At 39.0% G+C, this 25,522-nt stretch overlaps 1 protein-coding gene across 1 annotated transcript in view; it reads left to right on the plus strand.

Annotated features, from left to right (window-relative positions):
* SUGT1 (SGT1 assembly cochaperone of MIS12 kinetochore complex) overlaps window positions 1-25,522 on the plus strand; it is a 54,751-nt gene that overhangs the window by 16,331 nt on the left and 12,898 nt on the right. Inside the window, exons 8-11 of the mRNA XM_006155505.3 lie at window positions 2,498-2,538; window positions 5,309-5,405; window positions 7,416-7,523; window positions 21,308-21,398. Of these exons, the coding sequence (XP_006155567.1) occupies window positions 2,498-2,538; window positions 5,309-5,405; window positions 7,416-7,523; window positions 21,308-21,398 (337 nt within the window). The remainder of the gene's footprint in view (window positions 1-2,497; window positions 2,539-5,308; window positions 5,406-7,415; window positions 7,524-21,307; window positions 21,399-25,522) is intronic.

Below are 25,522 nucleotides of genomic sequence, written 5' to 3' on the forward strand. Positions count from 1 at the left end.
GAAAGCAAGTCGCCAGGTCCAGGACTTGAACCACGGTTGGCCATGTGGGAATCCAGCGCCTTTAACCACCATGCCACTTGCCGACCCCAACCTATCTCCATTTAAATACTATGTCCTTTAGTAACTAAAGTAAAATAATATTTTAGTGAAGTAAATATAGACGTTTACACACATGGGCTATTTTCATGAATTATTGGGCCTTTTTAATAAATTTAATGTGTAGTTGAAGTTGATGTGCTATATTTTAGAATGATCAGAATTATTTTTTTACTAAAAAGTCAGTCATGTTTAATTAGGCTTAATATATGGAATCACTTGTAGGGCTATTTATGATAGGCTAAGATAAAGAGGTTAAGTAAAATTGGAAATGTTTATCTCTGATTTAGTGTTTGAGGTTTTGGACATGATCTTCAAGTCTTTTCAAGTATTAAAAACTGATGGAGTTGAGGAAAAAGGATTTTTATTTTTAATCAACTTAGGTTTGTATATCTGTGTAATACAGTTAAATTATGGCTAATGCTTTTTTAGCAGTGACTGTCAACATACTTAGTCAAGAAGTAAAAGAACAAGGAGTTGGGGTATTATGTAGTTCTGACTGTTGACTGGCAGTTAGTTAACCTTTTTGACTCTTTTAATCTTGCGGAGAAGACTTACATCTGTGTTTTCCAGAATTACATTGTGACATTGAAAGTCACTTAACTTCCTAAGATTTTTTTTTTTTTTTTCATGTACAAACTGGGACTAACAGAGCTAATCTGTTTTGGGCAGATTGCTGTGATCTTCAGGCAGCATATGGGCATTTGTAGTGATTGCAGTTTTGACCATCTCCTAAAGTGAGCCTTGCTTAGCAATTCTCATACAACTCTGTGTTGTCCATATTTCAGGGATAGTGGGTAGGGATTGGATTGGAGAAGATATTTAGAAGTTGGCCTCTTCTTCACATGCAAGTAGTTTTGTATGTGAAAATGGGAATAGGCCTGAAAACAGAAAGGCATTTTTAGATGACAGAGTAAAAAACTTTATCCAGTAACTTGAACAGTTCTGGAGCCTTAGTATACTTTATGACAGCTGTGGTTCAGACTCTTTTTTTTTTTCTTTTAGGAATTATTTGTTGGGGCCAACAGATAATATAGTAGTTGGAGCACTGAACTCCCACATGGCCGACAATGGTTCAAATTCCAAACCTACCGGTTTGAAACTCAGGCCAGGCATATGTGTGCATGTACCCCAAATCTCAAGATGACGAGGGGTTGTGGTGCAGTCATTCCCCCAGGGGATTTCTCATTTTCTTTTTGTCTGTCTCTGTCTCTTCTGTAACATACCCTATAGCAAAAATCTCTCTCTCTTAAAAAAAAAAAAAAGAACTGTTTGCTTGTTTATTTTTAAAATTTGCTGTAGGACATGCATGCTCAGCAGAGATAGAGAAAGAGAAAGGGAGAAAACAAGCCACCAGGTCCAGGACTTGAACCATGGTCAGCCATGTGGGAGTCCAGCGCCTTAACCACCCCATGCCACCTGCCGGCCCCAGTTCAGTCTGCTGTTACCTTGGTACCTGCATGAACTGGAATAGTCTATTCTAGTCAGTATCTTTACTTGATGTGTTCTAGATTCAGGTTTTCTCAGTCTTTAACACTAGAACTGGTAATTCTGAGTTAACATCAGCTTTACTTATTTCTTTGTTCTAAACCTCATTCGCTTCACATTTAGGGAGAACTCAGAAGCCACCTATGACTCAGGACAAGTTCTTTAGATTTACTTACTTTTCTCTGGTGCACATAAAGTCTAGGGAAGTACAGATTGGATAAGAATCACTTTGTTTCATGATAGGCAATGTTTGTTAGCAGTCAGTGGAGTAACACATTCTTAGGAGCTATCACGGAAATGTTCTTTTATAGATTTTAAGAACAGTGTTTGATGTCATTGGCAATTGTGAACTCGTATTTCCTAAAACATAGCTTTTAAAATGTTTATGTTATTTTCAGTGTAGGGATTTACTGGATCTTAGAACTTAGTTACTAGAACTTATATAAGCAACTGGTCTAGTCATACCTTCAGGAAATGTTCTGTTATTTATGCTTTTATTTTAGAAGAAAAACATTTTGAAATTGAAACCAATAAAATTATGAAAATGATAAAACATTGTGATTTTGGGGAGGAGACTAGTATCATTTAACAAGTATAGAAATTGCTTTCTTTTTTTTTTTAAAGAGTTATTTTATTTAACTTTATTTATTTATTTATTTACTTGTTTATTTCAGTTTGACCGGAGAGAGACAGAGTGAGAGAGAGAGAGTGAGAAAGCAAGCCGCCAGGTCCGGGACTCAAACTGTGGTCGGCCATGTGGGAATCCACTGCTTTCTTTTTGAAGAAAGTTCTCATTTGGTTATTACATCTCAAGATAAGCTATAGCTCTGTGTAAATTTAGTAAGGTACACATTTTAATATACAGTTGCTAATCTAAAACTAATATATAGAAATCTTTCTTTGCACTTGCCAGAATCATTCTGCATCCCAGCAGACTCACCAGTCAAAAATCAAGTAAGTGTTTCTTTTTATAAAACTGTGTGATAAATATGCTTAAGATGGAGGAAAACTCAGTAGTTTAATAGTAAGAAGCACTTACCCTGTGATATTTTTCTTTAAGAATCATTTATCTAGTTCTACTTGTTTTTTTTTTTTTTTTTTTAAGAATTATTTACTTATTTTAATTTGACCAGAGAGGGATAGAATGAGAGAATGAGTGAGAAAGAAAGTGAAAAAGCAAGCCACCAGGTCCAGGACTCGAACCATAGTCAGCCATGTGGGAATCCAGCATCCTTACCACCATGCCACCTGCTGGCCCCAACGCTGTGATTTTAAGTATTTCATAGTTTTGTTTTATAAATAACCTTATGAAAAGTTTGTTTTTATAATTTGCCAGAGGACACACGCAGTTACTGCAGAAAGAGGGAGGGGAAAGTACTGCCAGTGGGGCGTGGTCATGCTACAATCCCTTCTCCCTCACGTGTCCATCCCCTCAGGATTTTAAGTACACAGGTACACATGCCTAGCATGTTTTTCAAACTGCAGGGTCTGGATTCGAACTTCAGGGTCAGCCATATAGAATCTGGCTTCCTTAACCAGCAGGCCATGGGCTGGCCCTATTTTAAGGTTTATTTATTGATTTATACTTAAGTAAAATTCAAATAACTTCTTATCTTTAAAGTTACTTCACCTAATTCCATATTTTGTCACCTTCCCATATGTTAAGGAGAGCATGTCTTCCAGTAAACCTGATGTCTGGACTCAAACCGCAGTTGACTATATGGGAGTCCAGTGACATAGCCGTTAGGCAACTGCTGGTCCTGAGAAAGTCCAAATTTCTAATAGATGGGAACTTTGACTTGCCCAATGGTGGCAGCAAGGGTAGGGCACATAAATGTCTAACGATAATTGTGATGTTCAGAATATAAAATAATTCAACATTCAGTTTAATAAATAATGTTGTATAGAAGGCACTCTGTGGGGCCAGGTGGCGTGGTGGTTAAGGTCGCTGGGTTCCCACATGGCCGACCATGGTTCGAGTCCTGGACCTGGCAGCTTGCTTTCTTAATCCCCTCCCTCCCCCCATTCTGTCCCTCTCTGGTCAAATTAAAGAAAGAAACAAACAAAGGAAACAAAGAAAGAGAGAGAGAGAGAGTGCGCGAGAGAGAGAAAGAGTTAGTTAAATCTTTAAAAAAAAAAAAAGCACTGTTCTTGGCTCTGGGAATGTAATAGTGGCAGGATAGATAAATAGCTCTGCCTTCAGGGAGCTTATAATCTAGTCTTATTTGAAAATTAGCATTCTTATATTTATAGAGCTTTCAGTGCAAAAGGTACATGTACCTTGAGGTTGAAGGAAGATACTGTGTATGTTGTGCTTGGCACAATGTGTCAGATTATTTTAATAATTCATTTGCTTCTGTTCCTTGTACTCAAGGCTGTTTGCTTCCAGCATCAGTTAAGGGACCTTGGAATGGTGACTTAGGCTGACCTGGTCTACTGCACCTCAGTTGTTAGACTGGCTGATTTCTGGTCTTAGGTTTTCTCATCTGTAAAACAGGAATAAAAGTATTTGCTTTATATTAGATTGAAATGAGAATGTAAAACTATTCTGTGTAATTTTTAGCTACTTAGAATAAATTTTATCTTGAGGCTCAGTTGCTGTGGCATAGCAGAAATGTGGGTGCCCTATGGAGACTGGAAGTCACATACTAACCTTGGGTTTGGATCTCTGGGTCAGCTGCCAAACCATGGGTGTCTAGGATCCTAAGGAGCTAGAGGACTGGGAACAAGGAATCATAGCATGACAAGGCCCTGTTGATTGGACTTTCTCAAAATCTCATGTGTGTGTTCTTTGGCATAAGAAGGGAAAAGAAATTTGGGGGGCCTGGATGATGGCACAGCAGTAAAATGCTGTGCTCTGTGAGGCAGATTACATGGGAAGGTTTCTGGTTCATGTCTGGAGACCTTCCTGAGTATACATGCGTGTGAATGTGCCCATGGTTCAGGCTGGCTGAGGCTGGGGGTGGATCTCCCCAATGATCCTCTCTCCAGGGTGCCATATAGCTCACACTCACAAATTAAACTTTTTAAATAAATTAATTTCATTTTTAAAACCAGTTAAAGTACAACTGTGTTAGGGATATAAGTCAGAACTCAGAAAATCATCTGGGAACAAGGAATCATAGCATGACAAGGCCCTGTTGATTGGACTTTCTCAAAATCTCATGTGTGTGTTCTTTGGCATAAGAAGGGAAAAGAAATTTGGGGGGCCTGGATGATGGCACAGCAGTAAAATGCTGTGCTCTGTGAGGCAGATTACATGGGAAGGTTTCTGGTTCATGTCTGGAGACCTTCCTGAGTATACATGCGTGTGAATGTGCCCATGGTTCAGGCTGGCTGAGGCTGGGGGTGGATCTCCCCAATGATCCTCTCTCCAGGGTGCCATATAGCTCACACTCACAAATTAAACTTTTTAAATAAATTAATTTCATTTTTAAAACCAGTTAAAGTACAACTGTGTTAGGGATATAAGTCAGAACTCAGAAAATCATGTAAGTATTTAAGTCTACTAGAAAGGTATGGTATATCATCTTTCTTACTGCTTTAATCTATTAGAACAGGTTATAGGAAAATACTTACATAAAATTGTTCCTATGAATCAACAGCAGCATTGCTATTTTGTTCCTCAAGGTGGAGCTCTTGTTTATCAGACTAGTTTTTATTTTGACATCTTTAAGAAATTAAGAAGTGCTAAGTTTCTTTTTTTTTTCTTTTTTTTAAATAGGTATGACTGGTATCAAACAGAATCCCAAGTAATCATTACACTTATGATCAAGAACGTTCAGAAGAATGATGTAAATGTGGAATTTTCAGAAAAAGAGGTCATTAGTCGAACCACTTTTTTTTTTATTGAGGCTAAATATTGTTATTTGCAAAGTTGGTATATTGAGGAAAATCTGTAGCAGTTTTATCTCATATGTTTCATTTCTTCCTCAGACAGTGTGGAAAATGCTGAATAAAATCTGAGGCATTGCTTTTAAGTTTGAATTATTTTATTTATTTATTTATTTTTGGAGAGGTTTTTGCTATAAGGCACGTGTGCTCGCCAGACAGACAGAGACAGAGAGACAGAAAGCGAGAAATCACCCCCCCAGGGATAATGGCCATGCCGCAATCCCTTCTCCTCTATTCTCCTCTCGGGATCTTGGGCACACATGCACACATGCGCGGCGTGTGTTTAAGCCGCCGGGTCCGGGACTTGAACTATGGTCGATTATGTGGAAATCCAGCGACATAGCCATTACGCTAACTGCTGGTCCCAAGTTTGAATTATTTTAAGATTTAAAGAACATTTATAGGTTACAGCTAGACTTGCATGTTTTTCTTAGATTTGGAATTCAGAGCAAAACTTAGTTTGACAGTAAGATACATAGTTTGGTTACTCTTGTGTAGTATGCTAGAAAAAAGTAGAAGAAAGTTACTTTTTGTGTTAGCTATTATGTGACTTATATATATGTTAACATTTACTAACTGTATTAAATAAGTATTATTTTTTCTCCTCTTCCTTTTTCTTTCTTTCTTTTTTTTTTTGTTAGGTTTTTGCCATAGTGCATTTGTGCTTACCAGAGAGAAACAGTGAGAGGGAAAGTGAGAAATCACTCACCAGGGGAGATGGCTACACTGCAGTCCCTTTCTCCTCCATTCTCCTCAGGATTTTTGGCATGCATGCATATGGGTCCAGAGTGATTTTTTCTTTTTCTTTTTCTTTTTTTGGTCAATCTGTTGGGTCCAAGACTCTAACCAGGGTTGGCCATGTGGGAGTCCAGCACTTTAACCACCATGCCATCTGCTGACCCAAGTATAAAGATTTTTGCCATAGAGTGAGTGTGCTTGCCTATGTGTGTGTGTGGGGGGGGGGGGGAGTGAAAAACCACTTTTCAGGGATGCTGGGATGTCCTCAATCCCTTCTCCATTCTTTTTGGATTTTGGACACACACCTGGTATGATTTTCAAGTTTCTAGGTGCAGGACTCGAACCACGCTTAGCTATGTGGGAGTCCAGCACATAAACCACCACAGCACCTGCTGGCCCCTTCAGTATTAATCTTAATAACTTGGTTTCTTAGCATTTAGTAGAGAGCTAGTAGTAAGACTGTTTTTTTAAAAATATATTGGGAACCAGCAGTTGGCATGATGGCTGTGTCACTGGACTCCCACGTAGTCGACCGCGGTTCGCGTCCCGGACCCGGTGGCTTAAAACTCACGCTGGGCGCGTGTGCGTGCGTGCCCAGGATCCCGAGAGGAGAATAGGGGAGAAGGGATTGCAGTGTGACCATCCCCCCTGGGGGGTGATTTCTCGCTTTCTGTCTCTAATGTCTCTCTCTGTCTGGCGAGCACACGCGCCCTACAGTGAAAATCTCTCCCCCCCAAAAAAAAATTAATATTTCTTTTTGTTACATACTATATCATTTTATTCTTGTATATTTTCTTGAGATTTAGATGTTAAGTATGTGATTAAATGAGTGTTATGTATTATGAAACATTTTTCTGGTATTACGTATATGAGAATTCATGTGAAGGATATCATATGAGGGGCCAACCAGGTGGCATGATGATTAAGGAGACTGGATCCCACATTGCTGACAATATGGTTCAAGTCTCAGACCCAGCAGCTTGAAAAACACTCCAGGCACGTGTACATGTATGTCACAAAATCTTGAGAGAAGAGTGAAGGGGAAGGCGTTGCAGGATAGTCGATCTAATACTCCACATAAAATGTTTAAAATAATCTGTAACACTGTTGAAGTTCTAGAATTACTCAATTTAAGTATTTTACTGTTCATTTTATAAATTTACAAAATGTGTAATGTGTTGCTAATTTTGTTTCCTTAGTTGTCTGCTTTGGTCAAACTTCCTTCTGGAGAGGATTACAATTTGAAATTGAGACTTCTTTATCCTATAATACCAGAACAGAGCATATTTAAAGTGCTTTCAACAAAGGTAAGACGATTGAAGAGATTGACACTGGTAATATTTTCAGAATACAGAAGTGTGTGAACTTATTGCATGATTATGAGCTTGTAGATCTTTTCAGATATATGTCTCAATTAAAAGGGACAGCCCCTGGGAACTAGCAGTAATGGCTATGTCGCTGGACTCCCACGTAGTCGACCACGGTTCGCATCTTAGACCTGGTGGCTTAAAACTCACGCCGGGCGCATGTACGTGCGTGCCCAAGATCCCGAGAGGAGAATGGAGGAGAAGGGATTGCGGCATGGCCATCCCCCCTCAGGGGTCATTCTTTGGTTTCTGTCTCTGTCTCTCTCTGTCTGGCGAGCGCTTGCACCCTATAGCAAAAACCTCTCCAAAAAATAAAGAAAAAAAAGAAAGGGACAGCCCCAACTGGCATGGTGGTTAAGGTGCTGACTCCCACTTGGCTGCATCCTAGATCTGGTGGCTTGTTTTCTCACTGTGTCTGTCCGTCCCTGGTGAGCACATGTGATCTATAGCAAATTAATAAATAGTGATAATAAAATATTTTTAAAAATTAAAGGGACAGGTAAATAAAAGTTATTTTTGGGTATCGGGGGTTTTTCCACCAAGATTCTAGTATAGTAGACAGAAAAGAAATCTGCTTGGCTTATGTGATATTTGTATATACTAATACTAAAAATAAATATAATATTTTTCAGTAAAGAATTTTTTTTTTTTAAAGAGAGAGTTTTGTTATAGGGCACATGCACCTACAGACAGAAGGTCTGACATCACCCCCCAGGGGAACTGCCCATGCTGCAATACCTTCTCCATTCTCCTCGGGATTTTGGACATGCATGCACACATGGCCCAGCATGAGTTTAAACCTCTGGGTGTGGGACTTGAACCATGACTGACAATGTGGGAGTCCAGTGATGTAACCATTATGTCATCTGCTGATCCCCAGTGAAGAATTTTAAAGAGAGATGTAATAATCAGCTTCTAAGACTGAATGCTGACAATGTCTCCTCTCTCAAACTTACCAGTTTGATCTCTTTTGATGTACAAATACTTTTGTACTTCACTTATTAAAAATACAAACTATTATAGGGCTAGCAGGTGCTATGGAGGTTAGGGTGGCTCGATCTCACAAAGGCCAACTGCATAGTGCAGGTCCCAGATCAGTGGCTTGAAAAAGACTCCAGGCCCATATGTATGTGCCTGGAATCCTGAGAGGAAAATAAAGGAGTTGAGATTGTGGCATGGCCATCCCTTCTGGGGGTACTTTCTTTCTTTCTTTTTAAATTTGACCAGAGAGGGACAGAGAGAGAAAGTGAGAAGGCAAACTGGTTCTGGAATTCAAACCATGGTCAGCCATGTGGGAGTCTAGCACCCTTAATCACTACACCTCCTCCTGGCCTCATGGGGGTACTTTCTTATTTTCTCTCTCTCTCTCTCTCTCTCTGTCTATCTGTCTCCCTGGGGAGTGCATGCACTTTATTGGAAAAAAAAACTATTGGGTTGTCAGAAAAGCCATGATGTATTTTCCTATGCAAAAAGGTATCATGACTCTTCTGACTATTCAGTAATATAGAGCTAAGTCTATCTTTTTTTTCCTCCAGTTAATCTGAAATTTTTAATTACTTTATTATGAGGGAATAATGGAATAATTTTATAATTTTTAACAAAGGAATAAAAATAGGGACCAGCAGATGGTGTAATGGTTTCGTTGCTGGGCTCCCATGTAATTGACCATGGTACAAGACCGAGACCTGGTGGCTTAAAATTCATGCTGTGCACTTGTGTGTGTGTGCCTAAGATCTCAGGAGAATGGAGAAGAAATTGTGGCTTGGCCCTCCATCCCCCAGGGGACAATTCTCGCTTTTTGTCTCTCTTGGTCTCTCTGGTGAGCACATGCACCCTAAAGCAAAAAGTCTTTCTCTTAAAAAAAAAAAAAAAAAAAAAGGGCCAGTAGGTGGTGTGGTGGTTAAAGTGCTGGACTCTGATGTGGCCAGACCGCAGTTCAAGTCCCAGACCTGGTGGCTTGCTTTCCCACTTTCCCTTTCCCTCTGTCTCTCTCTTACCAAATTCAAATAAAATAACAAATTAATAAATAAATAATTAGTAAAAAAAAATAAGTTAAAAGGAGTAAAAATGAACAGTATAACAATAAAGAGTATCATAAATCACTCAAACGATGGAGGTATTATTGGCTTGTTGGAAAAGTAATGACATATTTTTCTATACAAAAATGTGTCATATCTTTTCTGATGAGCCAATAATAAATTTAATGGGAAAAATAGTGAACTAAAAATCTAAAAATGTGATTCTGGCACTTTGCTTACCTGATAAATTTAGTCTAGTCAAAAAATGATTATAGAGCTAAAATTTTAGCATCTATAAAAAGAGGGATATAGACTAAATAAACTCTGAAGTCCTTTCAACTGTAGGTTTACATGAAGGGATATGATAGATGAGTTAGTGAGAGTTAAATAAGTAGACTTTTTCTATTACTATACCTTTTTTATACACAGGTCCCATCTTAACTTTTTTTTTTTCGTAGAGGTTTTTGCCTTCAAGTGTATGCCCTTGCTGGAGAGAGAGAGAAAGAGACAGAGACAGTGAGAGGGAAAGTGAGAAATCACTCTCCCAGAGGGGATGGCCACAGCGTAATTCCTCTCCTTCATTCTCTTCCTGGAATCTTGGGCACACACACATACAAGCGCCCAGTGTGAGTTTTATGCTACAAGGTCTGAGACTCAAACCTGGTCAGCCCTGTGGGAGACCCACCTGCTGCCCCAAACGTCATTAACTATTAAGTTCTTAAAAACATATGAACTTCCTTATTCTGGGATCAGATCAGGGTCATTGTGTGTCATGAACAGTAACTGAGCCTGAGCCTGCAGAAAAAAGACAGCTGCAGAGGGTTAGAGCAAGGAGTGCAAAGTAGTTATTTTGCATCTAGTTAAAAAAGATCTGCCTATTTATTTATTTATTTGAAGATGGCCAAGAACAAACCTGTTTAATTATGAGGAAGATAATAGGAAACAGCTGCTTGGAAAGTGAGAAAGGGTGAAACCTCGACAGGATTTTAGTCTGTCACTGGCCCTTTCCACATAGTATAGAATTTATTTAATATGAGATTTTTTAGTATTAAAGCACAAAACTTTAGGTATACTGGAGAAGTAGACAGGACAGAAAATAATGAATTTGGTATTTCTGTGTAGATTTCTACCAAGAGACTTCATGTCCAGTTGAAATAGTTTAAATGTAAATTGATTTGTGTGAGTAGATAATAAATGTCATAAGAATTTGTATTACTTAGCCAGCCCATATGGAAGAATAAGTGTGTGTAGTGAATGTACAAATCTGTGTGGTTAGAGTTGAGGGTATAAACAGTTGTCTCTTACTCTTTATTCTCCTTCAAATCTGTGTGGGTACTTGTTTTAATTTCCTCAGTTCCACCTTACTGTGTTCTGTTTGTCTTTTTCACCTCTCTTCAAATGATATATAAAACCACTTTTCTTCTTTCTGTAGTAGTTCATTTGTATACACATTTTATTTCCCTTGTTATTATGTACATCTTTTGAGGATAAAAAGCATATCTTATGTATCTTTATTGTGCCCCAGTTAGGATTGCCAGATAAAGTTCAGGATGCCCAGTTAAATTTGTGTTTCAGATAAACAGTGAGTAACCTTTCAGTATGTATATATGTGTTCTGTGCTGCTTTTTATTTGCCAAATTTGGCAACCATTGCTACCTGCCTTGCATATAGTGTGTGTTCAATAATAGTTTTTCAGTGAGTGAGTCTTAATTGTGTGTTGAGGGCTGGTCTTGTAGCCTAGTGATTAAGGGATCTGGAGCCCACATGGTTGACTGTGGTTTGAATCCCGGCCTCAGTGACTTGAAAAGCACGCAGGGATATGTATGGGTGTGTGTGCTCAAATCCTGATAGGATGGAGAGATGGAAAAAAGATTGCAGTATAACTATGCCCACTCCCCACTATAGGTGTTTTCTCTGTCTAGTGAGTAAATGTGGCCTCTAACAGTAAAAGAAGATAACTAACTGAACTAATAAATTGGATGTTTATGTTAGCTCTATGAAATTGGTGGAGTATTTTTATTCTTACAGTAACTTTATAGGTGGAAAAAAACTAAGGTTCATGGACTTCAAACAACTTCCCCCAGTTTACATAATTACTACATTGTTCAGCCTGGCCCAGGAGACATACTTTTTATTTGTGACTGCAACCCAAAGCTAGTGCTTCTTTGCTTCGGTTTTTCTAAGTTAAGGGTTGAAGATTTTAGAGTCTTAAGTACGGATTCTGTAGCAGAAGTCCCCACCCTTCCCAGCACCAGGGACAAGTCTTGTCTAGGACATTCTCTCCATGGATCTAGGGGTGGGAGAAAGTTCGTACAGGGGTGACCCAAGTATACCATATCAACTGTGTACCCTATTTCCTCCACTGCACATTGAAGTATACAATGAAATAATTAAAACAATAGAATTTGCACTCCTATGAGGAATATACCACTGCTGATCTGACAGGAGGCAGAACCCAGGTGGCAGTGTGAGCAGTGGGGAGCGACTGCAAACACAGATGAAGCCTCTCTTACTTGCCCACCACCTACCCCCACCCTACTGCGCAGACTGACTAGTCTATGGCCTGGCCCCAACAGGCCACAGATCAGCACCAATCTACAGCCTGGGGACCCATGTTCTAAAGGCTATTATTTTAGTGAACTAAAGGATGATTTTTTTCTCTTGTCTTAATTCTAGAATCTACATATACATCTGACAAATTTATACACATATAACTTAGACTACTAACGTTTGAACTATTTTATGGAAAACAGGCATTTCTAAAATTATAAGGGAAATAATTGATGAAATATTTGAATCCTCTCCTTTTTCATACAGTAGAGGGAGACAATGTTAAAATATTGAAAATCTCTGGGTTACTGAAGCTTAGATAGTCATGACACTAAGAGGGAAAAGTATAGAAATCTTGTTTAGTCATTTTCATGTTCAGATGTCTGTAGAGTGTATTTTGGTGTTCAGATATCTTGCATCTGTGTGAATTGAAAAAAGGATACATTTGTTTAGAATTTATCAGGCTGTCAGGAAAGTCATGCGTGACACATTTTTACATAGGAAAATATGTCGTGACTTTCCTGACAACTTAGTACTTAAAATCAGGGAATATATAAAGCCTTTGGTTTAAAAGGACTATTTCCTTGCTTTTGAGAATCCTTTTTTCTTTTTCACCTTGAAGGTTGAATGAATGTTGTATATCTATGTATAGCCATTAGTTAAGTGTCATTAATTTGAGTAAAATATAACTTGTAACAAAAATAGGGTGAAATGGATGAAATAGCGTTTTCTACCTGAATATTTTACAGTGTAATACCTATTGTTTTTTTCCAAGCCAAAATTCATATTTCTTCAATAACTTTGATAGTTATTTCTATGTTTTACTGACTACCAACTTTAACATCAGCTTAGTGCTCTCCCCTTTTTAAAATTAAACTCTGTTGCTTCATTTTGTTAATTTCATGACAGTATTTTCTTTTTTTTTTTTTTTCTTTTTTGAAGAAGTCTTTGCTGTAGGGCACATGCACTCACCAGAAAGAGAGAGACAAAGAGACAGAAAGCGAGAAATCACCCCACAGGATGGATGGCCTCGCCGCAATCCCTTCTCCTCCGTTCTCCTTTCAGGATCTTGGGCATACATGCACACACTCCTGGTGTGAGTTTAAGCCACTAGGTCTAGGACTCAAACCACTATTGACTTCATGGGAGTCCAGTGACATAGCCATTATGCCATTTGCTGGCCCCTATGACAGTATTTTCTAGTCATATCTCAGGATTGTGATATGCAGCTCTACTGTCAAATAAGTTATTATAAAAATTAATATCCATTCATTTAAAAAAATACTTAATTCTTTGGGATAAATTTGACCTGTGGAAATATGTTCTTATATTCCAATTTTTCATAAAAATAAATTGTGTTCTTTATTGGTATAAAATATGAAGTCCTGAAATTATGGGTAATATACTGTGCCTTGGAGACAAAATACCTCCTTCCCCCTTCTTAACTAGTTAAATTTGAGTTTTAGAGTAAATTCCTTCAGTCATAGAAGAATATGTTCGTATAAGGAGTAATGGAATGGAGTTATCTGGGTGTATTACTGCTTATCTGAATGTTTATATGTGAAGGGGTTTTTTTGATTGTTGGATTTGTTTTTTAATAAATGGTGATGATAATAGGGGGTGTTTGTTTATTTTTTAAATTTTTAAATTTTTTTGAGAGGTTTTTGCTATAGGGCACATGTGCTTGTCAAAGAGACAGAGAGTCAGAAAGCAAGAAATCATCCCCCAGGGGGATGGCCCCGCTACAATCTCTTCTCTTCCATTCTCCTCTTGGGATCTTGGGCACGCATGCACAAGGGCCCGGTGTGAGTTTAAGCCACCAGGTCCAGGACTTGAACTGCGGTTGACTACAGGGAGTTCAGCGACATAGCCATTACGTTAACTGCTGGTACCATAATAGGGTATTTTTTCAATGAATTCAATTTTTTTCTAGAATTATTTATTATCTATCTCTGTCTATCTAATCCATGTATCTGTCTACCTATACATCCATCCATCTATTGAGGGGAAAGTGAGAAAGCATCACCAGGTCTGGGACTTGAACTGCGGTTGACCATGTGGGAATCCAGCACATCAACCACACTGTCTACCAGCCCCAGGTGTTTTTCTTTTTAACCTAATTAGTTGCTGTTATCCACAAATTGTTAATTGTTAATCTTGGAAAGTATTCTTCTTCTTTCCTTTTTTTTTAAATTTGGTACAGGATGTGTGTGCTTCCAGAGATAAGACAGAGGGAAAGTGTGAAAGCACTCTTAAGGAGGATAGTCCCACTGTAATCTCTTTAACATTCTCTCAGGATTTGGGGCATGCACACATACACACCTGCAATGTGTTTTCCAAGCCACTGGGGTCCAGGACTTGAACCACACAGTCGGCCATATGAGATTCAGCTGCCTTAACCACCACACCAGTAGCTGGCCCAGCTGTCTTATACAGATGCTTCTCAACTTAAGATGAGGTTGCATCCTGATAGAACATCAAGTTGACAATTCCCTAAATTGTGGACTACCACATGTCTGACTGAGGTTTGAGTTTTGGATCTGGCAGCTTGATTTCTCACTCTCTTTCTCTCTCTCATTCTCACTCTTGCTCTGTCCCTTTCTGGTCAAATTAAAATAAATGAATAAATAAAGTTAAGTGAAATAATTATTTAAAAAAAAAAGAAAATACATTTTATGCTGGCAACACAGCACATAGTCTACAACTTAGGATAGTTTGACTTAGAATTTTTCAACTTTACATTGGTATGAAACCATATGCATTCAGAAACCATAGCCCTGTTGTATCTCCTCAACTTACTATAGGGGTTACATCTGAGAAACCCATAGTAAGGTCGACAAAATCAGAAGTTGAACCATTGTAAGGTAGGGACCATTAGTATTCATGTAATTTTGAAAAAATTATTTCATTGTACTTGCTATCTGTAGCTTGACCATACCATATGTGGAGATTTTCCCCATGCCTTTAATGATTATACAGCAAAGTATTTCATTGTATATGTGCACTGCAGGTTATTTAGCCACCCTCATGTTGTTTGGCTGCTGTATCACATGCCAGTCATTATGTTTTATATTTTCTCATGTAATTCTCACATGTAACACATGGTGTAGGCATTTTATCCCCATTTTACTGGTAGAGAAACTGAACCCAAATATGTTGAGTAATTTGCCTGGATTTCTCAGGTAATTTTGATGATAATGAAGATATTGCTAGTAGCATTCCCTTGTTATTTCCCAGATGTGCTGTTTCTGTTTCGTTTCTTCCAACTTTTAAAACATTATCTAATTTTATTTATCATTCTCATTTATTAATTTATGCTCTAGGATATGTGTACTCACTAGAGACACACACACACAGAGATATCATTCCCCAGGGGAGGGTGGTGACCAAACCACAATCCCTTCTCTATTCTCTTCATGAGATTTTGGGCATGCATTCATGCACATACGTCCAGCATGAGTTTCAAGCTGCCAGGGGACCCATACCACGCCACCTGCTGGCCCCATTATTATTATTTTTCAATTTGCCCCAGGGCACTCACTAAAGAGAGGAAAGGGAGAGGGAGGAGAGGGGTTAAAGGGAGAGGGAGGAAAGAGGAAGTGAGAAAGCAAGTGGCAAGGTCCAGGACTCGAGCTGTGGTCAGCCTTGTGGGAGTCCAGCACCTTAATCACCATACCACCTGTTGACATGATTTCTTTTAATCCTCATAAGAAACCTAAGTAAGGTGAGCCCTGTTATTCCTGTTTTATAGGAAAAGCTGAGGTTCAGTTAGATTGTTACTTGCTGATGGTTGTTCATCCAACAGATGGCATCTCTTTGTGATTCTTGTCTTTCCAGTTATGCAGTTGATTATTTTGACTTGTTCTCATCGCTTGCTTATTTCTTTTTTTTTTTTTTTTTTTTAGAGGTTTTTGCCATAGGGCACGTGCGTTTGCCAGACAGACAGAGAGAGACATAGAGACAGAAAGCAAGAAATCACCCCCCAGGGGGGATGGCCACACCGCAATCCCTTCTCCTCCATGCTCCGCTCGGGATCTTGGGCACGCACGCACACGCGCCTGGCATGAGTTTTAAGCCACCGGGTCCGGGACACGAACCACGGTTGACTACGTGGGAGTCCAGCGACATAGCCATTACGCTAACTACTGGTCCCATTGCTTATTTATTTCTGAGGACATAAGTAAAAACTCTAGCTTTTGAAAAAGGCACTTTCAGCAAGATATTCTGTATCTTGGCTCCCTAACGTCTAAACTATGGATAGTACTGTCCCTTTATTAGGTGCTCTCTTCAGGTGATATATGTGAAGCACTTGGGACAGAGTATGTAATAAGTGCTCAATAAATGTTGTTATGGCTATGGTTATTTATCGTGATGATTGAGATTTTTATTCAGGCTACAAAAGCAATAAATTCATATAACATAATGTATCATAGAAAATTTGAAAGTAATCTTTGGAACTCACCACTGATGACATTGAACATATTTCCTACTGGATAACTAGGTATTTATCAGTAAGTAGATCTGTCACTACACATGACATACTGGGATTTTTTTGTTTATGGGACTGTCTCTTTTGATTACGTCTGGAAGAATAGAGGCTGTGTCCTTATGTAACACCAGCACAGCGCCCGATTCAGAGCCAGCCTCAGTAAATTTATGAATTGAACTGTTAGAAGTTTGAAGATTTTTCAGCTTCATTTTTTTACCGTCTTTTGTTTTATTATTTTAAAGAATTATTTTTATTTAACTTTATTTATTTGAGGGACAGAGTGAGAGAGCAAGAGAGAGGGTGAAAGGGAGAGAACAAGCCACCAGGTCCAGGACTTGAACTGTGGTCAGCCATGTGGGAGTCCAGTGCCCTTAATCAGCACACCACCACTGTCTTTTCCTTTTAAAAAATATAATTACAAAATGATTTAAGTGTACATATGAAGATGGTAGATCTCTCAGTCTGACCTTAGGAAGACTTAAGGTACTCTACTCTCAGACAAAGGGATTGACAGCAGTTAAATGTGCAAAGAACTGAATAAGAGAACGCTAGGAAGGCTGTGTTCTGTAGATCAAGGGGACATGTTTTGACCACTGTCTTGAAGCTTATAGTTCTCAGAAGTATGCCAGAAAAGAAAAAAGTTTACCTGTTAACACTGCTCTTTGGTTTCTGGGTAAGACCCTCACTGTCCGTCTGTAGTGGTGAGTGGGATTTTTCCATTTCTAAAAAAGGTGATATCTGGATGCCGTGATTGCCTAGGTATACTGATTTTTCTTTAAATCCTTTAATTAGCAAGCATTAATAAACTCTCTGCTATGCAGAGGCGACCTTGGAGGTACGTACATGGCAGGATATACAGTGTTGAGAACTGACTACCCAGTGCAGATGGGATTCTTATTAATAACCTGTGAATACTGCTTTGGGATGTTATGCACCTTGAAAGCCATCCCTGTGCACATGAGAACAACATTCAAGCAAACTACCAAAACTTTATGTTAACTTTTAAAGTATTTTTGACTTATATGAAAATAGAATGGCTTATTACTGGTTGCAGTAAAAATCTGTGAAATTGAACTGATGACTGTAATTCTTGAATTATCTGCCAGTATTACTGAGATTTAAAACTTCAATTTTGAAAGCATGTACAAACACCTAAAGTGAAGTAAGTGTAGAAAGGAATTCATAGAAAATTCGTCCCCCCTCCTTTCACTTTTTTAAAATCCTGCTTTAAATGGTTTATTATGTGCAGTTCTTTTAATGAGTGGTTTAAGTATAATTCGAAGTTCAGGTCAGCTTGTCTCAGTTGAAACAGGCTGTTTCTAAGAGCTTCGCCTTGGGCTTTATAAAGGTCTCTTTGTTCGTTCCGTACAATTATTCAGGTTCCAGGGGCGTTCACTGGATATGAGAGCTAGTCTGTATTACTCTTCAGATGAAACACCTTTTACACAGATAGTACATAGTACAGGAATGTGAAATGTGACTAGAGTGTCCTGTGGCTGAATCTGTGGGCCATGTACACACTGCTTTTCAAGCCCTCACGTCTAGATAAGTCAAAAATTAAAGAGGGAAGATGCGGTTTCAAGTACATTCTAAGACAGTTTTAGTAGTCCCTTTAGGTAACTGTTGCTGTGCCATTGCAAGCTGTTGCATTTCTGTTCCCTCTTGACCAGTATCTCAGTATTTTACTTTATAAAAACTAATCATAGTTTAGGGAATTCCAGAGAGTTTTATAAAATAGTTTTCTAGGATTTATGTAAATTAGAGATACTGTACTCTTTGCTCCAGTGATAATTTATTTCATGTTTTTCTCTTGTGACAGTTACTAAATTTCTGTGCTTTGAAAGGAAAAAATACACTCAGACCACATATTTTCCATAGCATCATATCATGCCTGAATTGAAAGAATTGGCAGGTTTCTCTTATGTTGGTGCTTTGTTACAGTAAAATGTAAATTTTGAGGGTTCTCTCAATAACTGCAGAAGATTACCAGGAATTGCTAATTTAAATGACTCATCTGATAGATAGCTAGTCAGCCAAGGAATGAATAAGTTTCTCTTTTTGTTAAATCTACCTTTGGATATATATATATATATATAAATTCACAAAATTAATGATCATCTTCATAGAAAAAAACATTAGAATATAAATTTTTTTTTTTGAGAGGTTTTCGCTATAGGGCGCGTGTGCTCGCCAGACAGAGAGAGAGAGACAGAGAGACAGAAAGCGAGAAATCACCCCCCAGAGGGGATGGTCACGCCGCAATCCCTTCTCCTCCATTCTCCTCTCGGGATCTTGGGCACGCATGCACACGTGCCCGGCGTGAGTTTTAAGCCACCGGGTCCGGGACGCGAACCGCGGTCGACTACGTGGGAATCCAGTGACATAGCCATTACGCTAACTGCTGGTTCCCTAGAATATAAAATTTTAAGTTGATTCTTTTTCTTTTAATTTGCCAGAGTACATGTGCACTAGACAGGGAAAAGAAAGTGGGAAAGCTTCCCTCCCTCCCCCTCCCATGGGGAATGATCACACTACAGTCCCTTTTCAATTTCTTTCTCCTTTTGGAATTTTTTCTTTTTCTTTTCTTTTCCTTCTTTCTTTCTTTTTTTTTTTTAACAGGTTTTTGCTATAGGGCACGTATGCTTGCTAGAGAGACAGAGGGCAAGAAATCACCCCCCAGGGAGGATGGCCACACTGCAATCCCTTCTTCTTCTCTTCTTCTCAGGATCTTGGGCACGCATGCACACGTGCCCTGCGTGAGTTTAAGCCGCCAAGTCTGGAACTCGAACTATGGTTGACTACGTGGGAGTCCAGCAATATAGCCATTATGCCAACTGCTGGCCCCTCCTGGGATTTTGAGAATGCATGCGCATGTGTTTGGGACTCAGAATTGCAGAGTCAGTCATATGAGATGCACCCCCTTAACCACCAGGCCGTGGACTACCTCTCTAAGTTGATTCTTAAACTCTGCATAATGCTTATTACTCTGTTTACTATAATATTTCACTAAAGATATTGATTCGATTGTAAAAACGGGATTGAGAGTATTATTTGAATAAGGAAAACAAAAGGTTGGTATAAGTTCTGTGCGAGTGTATATTAGTAATAAGGGGCCACTCTAAGGGACCAACCTTGATTATAGAGTAAAACATGCTATTTCTGGGACCAGCAGATGGCATATGTAATGGTTACACCTCTGAACTCCCATGTAGTTGACTATGGCTCAAGTCTCGAACCCAGTGGTTTAAACTCATGCTAGGTGCATGTGTGTACGTGCCCAAAATCCTGAGAGGAGAATGGAGGAGAAGGGATGGTGGCATGGCCATCTCCCCTGGCGGTGATTTCTGTGTCTCTGTCTCTCTCATTCTCTTAGGCAGCACACGCCTTACAGCAAAAATATCTCTCAAAAAAACGAAAATAGAAACATGATACTAGGATGCAGTTCATTTTTTATTTTAATAGTGAAGTTAATCTAGCATCCAGAAGCCTTTCATAGTCTGCCCTCTACTTTTTCTGTATGTGTTTTTCACTCTGACATAAATCCTAGGCTTTAGGTATTTTGGTCTTCTCCGTACTCCATGATGCTCCGTCCCTCCACATCCCAGTGCTCTCCGTTTGAGGCCTTTCTCTTCACCTCTGAAGACCTGCCCTTTTTACTCTTGCACAATGCCCCTTGAAGCCCTTTATGTGCAATGAAACATTTCCTCTTTAAGCCAGGTGTGATCTCCTGAGCTTTTAGGACGTTTATCTGCTGCTTTCTTGAGTATCTAACATACTACCAAATAGTCAAGGGTATGTCTTTTAGGTTTCAAAAATTCTCCGAAACTTTGAAGACTACCTTTTCAGAGTGGTTATTTAGTAATTGTTGAATGAATGTAAAAATACTAGCATTAGTTCTGAACAGCGGAATAAATTTCTCCATTCTAAAACAGGTTTAATTACATGTGAATATATCATCCTTTAGAACAGGGTTTCTCAATGGCAGCATTGTTACTTCATGCCGGATAATCTTTTTTAGGGGGAGGGGGATTGCCTTGTATGCTGCTGGATGTTTATTGGCATGTCACTAGATATCAATACCACTCTTCCCTCTCACCCCATTCATAATGATCAGGAAGTGTCCCCTGGGTGACAGAATCATCCTGGGTTGAGAAACTTCTTTAGAAGAAAAAAACGTAGATTTCAAACTTTTATGACTTGTAAATAATATAGTGTAATTTTTGGGGGGGGTGTGAGAGGTTTTTGCTATAGGGTGTGTGTGCTCGCCAGACAGAGAGCGAGAAAGCGAGAAATCATCCCCCGGGGGAATGGCCACGCCACAATCCCTTTTCCTCCATTCTCTCAGGATCTTGGGCATGCACGGACACACACCTGGCGTGTTTTAAGCCTCCAGGTCCAGGATGCGAACCACGTTCGATTACATGGGAGTCCAGCAACATAGCCATTATGCTAACTTCTGATCCTGTATTTTTTTTTTTAAGGGTAAATTTTTAAGTGTAGAAATCAGTAAGTGTCTTATAATTCTTCAGATTTAACCTTGTATAATTTAAGGGACCTGTCAAAGACATTTAATTCTTATAAAACTCTTGAGGACTTAAGCAAATTGCATTTTTTACCTTTTTGTGTATTTTACTTTGACTAATGATTTTATTTGGTGTTTCTTCCAGATTGAAGTTAAAATGAAAAAAACAGAGGCTGTGAGATGGGAAAAACTAGAAGGGCAAGGAGATGTGCCTAAGCCTAAACAGTTCATCGCAGGTTTGTTTTCTGGCCTTGATGGGCTTTAAATTCATACTGTGTTGTATAGTTGAAATTAAATAGTAATGAACATTCTACTTTCATTATTTATGTTCCCAAGATAAGATACATTGAGTATAATAAGGTTGCTCTGTAATGAATACAAAGTAGCCTTACTTATGAAGGTTCTAACTTCTTAAACTCTTAGGAATACAAATGAATGGCAGCAGAGCCCCAGAGGGAGTTGGGATTTATTGTTTACCATGTCAGTTTATGACTTCAGTGGGAGGTTGTTTGTTTTTGTGTATTGCCCTTTCTTAATGCTTCATTTTGAATTGTAAGTTAATTAGTTTACCCTGCTGAAACATTTCTTCCTCATTCCTCCCCTTTTCCTTTATTTATTCCTTTTTATTCCTTCTGTCTTTATTGTCACCTCCAATTTCTTGAAATTTCAGGACTTCATAAAGTATAGCTAGTCCATTTCTCTATATCGGTCATTTAAGAAATTGGCACAAATAGGTAATAAATGCCTAGGAAAGCCTAGGAGAAAATAGAAGGCTAGAGTTGGTTACATAACTTTTAAGGGATGGACAACTTAGTGTTGAGGTCAGTTCTAAGCTTATGCAATAAGCAGATAAATGTTTTTCTAATGGAATAATTAGTCTGCAGGATGCTTTAAGAACTATAGCCTAAGATTGTATTTTACAGTAATAGCTTCATTAATGGAGAGACATTTTTGTTTATTAGAGTTAATGTCCTGATTTGATGACTGAAACAAGCTGATAATATTGTTTCTCAGCTACTTTCAGATTTTGACTACCGCCTTTTACAACAAAACATTTTCTTGTTGACGCCTTTTCTAAAACACCTGGTTATTCAACAGATTGTGTATGCATTTAGAAATAATTTTAGGTTCAGAAGTTGCAAAAATAAGTTACTGTGTATGCTTCACCCAGCTTCCACAAATGATAAATGAGATTTATAGTATAATTAGCAAAACCAGGAAATCGACACCAACAGGTAATTTTTAAGGAAGGAAAGATTTCTTGTTGATATTTGAGGTATTTAATTAAGCTTTTGCTTCAGTTTATTTGAAAGACATTTTATAAAGATGTTATGTGCTTCTCTTGGGAATGACTCAAATTTGGGGTTAAGGTATTTTTAAATAATTATTCAATTTTATTACTTCTTTCTTTTTTTTTTTTTTTGTAGAGAGGTTTTTTCCTATAGGGCGCGTGCGCTTGCCAGAAAGACAGAGAGAGATAGAGAGACAGAAAGCGGGAAAGCACTCCCCAGGGGGGATGGCCACACTGCAGTCCCTTCTCCTCCATTCTCCTCTTGGGATCTTGGGCACACACGCAGACACGCCCAGCGTGAGTTTAATCCACCTGGTCTGGGACTTGAACCGCAGTTGACTACATGGGAGTCCAGCGACATAGCCATTATACTAACTGCTGGTCCCATATTATTATTATTTTTAATTTGATCAGAGAGAGAAAGAAGGAAAGTGAGGTGTAGCAAGCTGCCAGGTTCAGGACTCAAACCGTGCTCAGCCATGTGAGAGTCCAGCGCTTAACCCACCACACTACCTGTTGGCCTGAGGGGTTTAGTTTTATATGTAGCTCAAAGCTTTTTGTTAAAGTCAATTTAAATGTAGTATCTTGTTTAATTCTAACAGCCCTGTATAATAGGAAGCCCCGTATTAGTCCTCATATTTTACAGGTTCAGATTGCCCAGCTGTATTTTTTGTTTGTTTGTTTGTTTGGGGTTTTTTTTGTTTGTTTGTTTGTTTGTTTGTTTTTTTGCTATAGGGCATGTGCACTCTCCAGACAGAGAGGGACAGACAGAAAGTGAGAAATCACCCCCTGGGGGGGTGGCCACGCCACAATCCATTCTCCTCTTGGGATCTTGGGCACGCGCGCACATGTGCCCAGCATGAGTTTTAAGCCACTGGGTCTGGGACTCCAACTGCGGTCCACTACATGGGAGTCCAGTGACATAGCCATTCGCTAACTGCTGGTCCCTCCCAGCCGTATTAATTGCTTAGGTCTAGAATCCAGATCTTTAGATTCTGATCTGGTTTTTCTGTTAACCTCATGTTTGATACTGCTTATGCTACACTTTCTAACAATGGAAATAGTCTCTGTAGACATGAATGTCTTTGTGGTTATTTGGTATTTATAGTGAATGAGCAAAGAAATTATATTACTCATCTTTGAGTGCTTATCATCTCCAGGTGCTAAAGTTTTTCTGGGATTAAATGTCAAAGTTTTTTTTTTAATTATAGTTACCAAGTTTTTCCTAAACTCAACACATTAGATATTCAAGATGCTGTTCGTCTTGTCCTGTTATATTTTTGTAAGAAATTAATATGCTTGTCAAATTCCTGTGTACTGCAACCTGGAGACTGTAGATAAGGGCAAGTCACTTAACCTATCTGGGCCAGCTTTCTTATCTGTAAAATGGAGATTAAGACCTCTGTTCCCATCCTTCCTGGGAGTCAGCATTAGGATTAATTAAATCCATGGTTCCCAGGCTTTTAACTTGGGAATCTAACCATGGTGTATATTTTTTGCTTACTCTGGCTACTAATGTACAAAGGTAGAGGAGAGTTCAAGTAGAGTGAAGGTGGATAGGATTTTCAGAACAGTATGCTTGTTGTGAATAAAATGGCAGGGTGGTGTTGTGTTTTTTGTTTGTTTTGTTTTGAGGCGAGGGTGAGGGAGTTGGGGACTGAGTGAAACAAATGAACAGAAAGGATTGCAAAATAGAGAAAAATATTTTGAGGAAAGGGATATAAAAGGCAGTACTGGAGGAGGAACATTTAGATTAGTATTAATACAGCCTAATATACTGATAAGGAAGTTTTAATCAGTTTTGTTTTTTATAACTGTACTATCCAATACATTTGCTGCCAGCCACATGTACTTATTGATCACTTGAAATATGATTAATCTGTGGGGACCAGCAGATGGTGTGGTGGTTAAAGTGCTGGACACTCCCACATAGCCAACCATGGTACGAGTCCCAGACCCAGAGGCTTAAAAATCATGCTAGGCATATGTGCATGTGTCCCCAAAATCCTGAGAGGACAATGGAGGAGGAGGGATTGCTGTGTGGCCATCCCACTGGGAGGGGGAGGCAGTGATTTCTTCTTTTCTGTGTCTCTGGTGAGAACACATGTCCTATAGCAAAAATCTCTTTCAAAAAAAAAAAAAATTATTTTGGTCTGGCTTTGTGGCTCAGTGGTAGTGTGTTACTCCAGAGAAGCTGGGTCTTTCTGATCCCATGTGGCAGCCATGGTTCAAATCCCTGGCCCAGTCAGTCTGATACACACCTGGCAGGTGCATGAGTGCCCAAGATCCAATGTACTGGAGGACTAGAAGAGAAAGATTATGGTGTGACCAGACCCTATAGAGATACTCTTCTTTCTCTCTCTCTAATGGGCACACATATGCTCTATCATAAATAAATTTAAAAAAGATAGCTTCGTATTTTTCTATATCATGTGGAATTGGTATTACTTTTCTTGTATTATGTTAAGTAAATTATTAAAATGTATTTTGACCCTGGGCCAGTCCCATAGCACAGTAAATTAAACCTTGTGTATAGGGAGTCAGATCCCAAATGATCAGCCGTGATTTGAATTTTGGCTCTGGTGGCTTGAAAACACACTGGGGTGTGTGTTTGCATGCCTAAAGTGCAGACAGGATGGTGATATGGAGGTAAAGGTATCATGGCGTGACAATGCCCATATCTCTCTCTTTCTCTCTCTCTGGTAAGCACCTACATTCTGGCAACAAAAGCTTTAGGGAGCAGCAAATGGCATAATGGTTACATAGCTGAACTTCCACGTAGTTGACCACAGTTTGAGCCCTGGACCCAGCGACTTAAAGCTCATTACCAGGTGTGTGTGTGTGCCCAAGATCCCGAGAGAAGAATGGAGAGAAGGGACTATTACGTGGCCATCCCCACTGTGTGTGTGTGTGTGTGGGGGGGGCGGGGGTTGTACAGTTTCTGGCTTTCTGTCTCTACAGCAAGTGTACACCCTCCGTAGCAAAAATGAATAATAGTAATACTTTAAATACAATGTATTACACATATAACATAGCTACTAGAAAATTTTAAATCATGTCTGTGGCTCA

This window comes from Tupaia chinensis, unplaced genomic scaffold (assembly GCF_000334495.1).
Source record: "Tupaia chinensis unplaced genomic scaffold, TupChi_1.0 Scaffold000458_2, whole genome shotgun sequence".
Taxonomy (NCBI): Eukaryota; Metazoa; Chordata; class Mammalia; order Scandentia; family Tupaiidae; genus Tupaia; species Tupaia belangeri.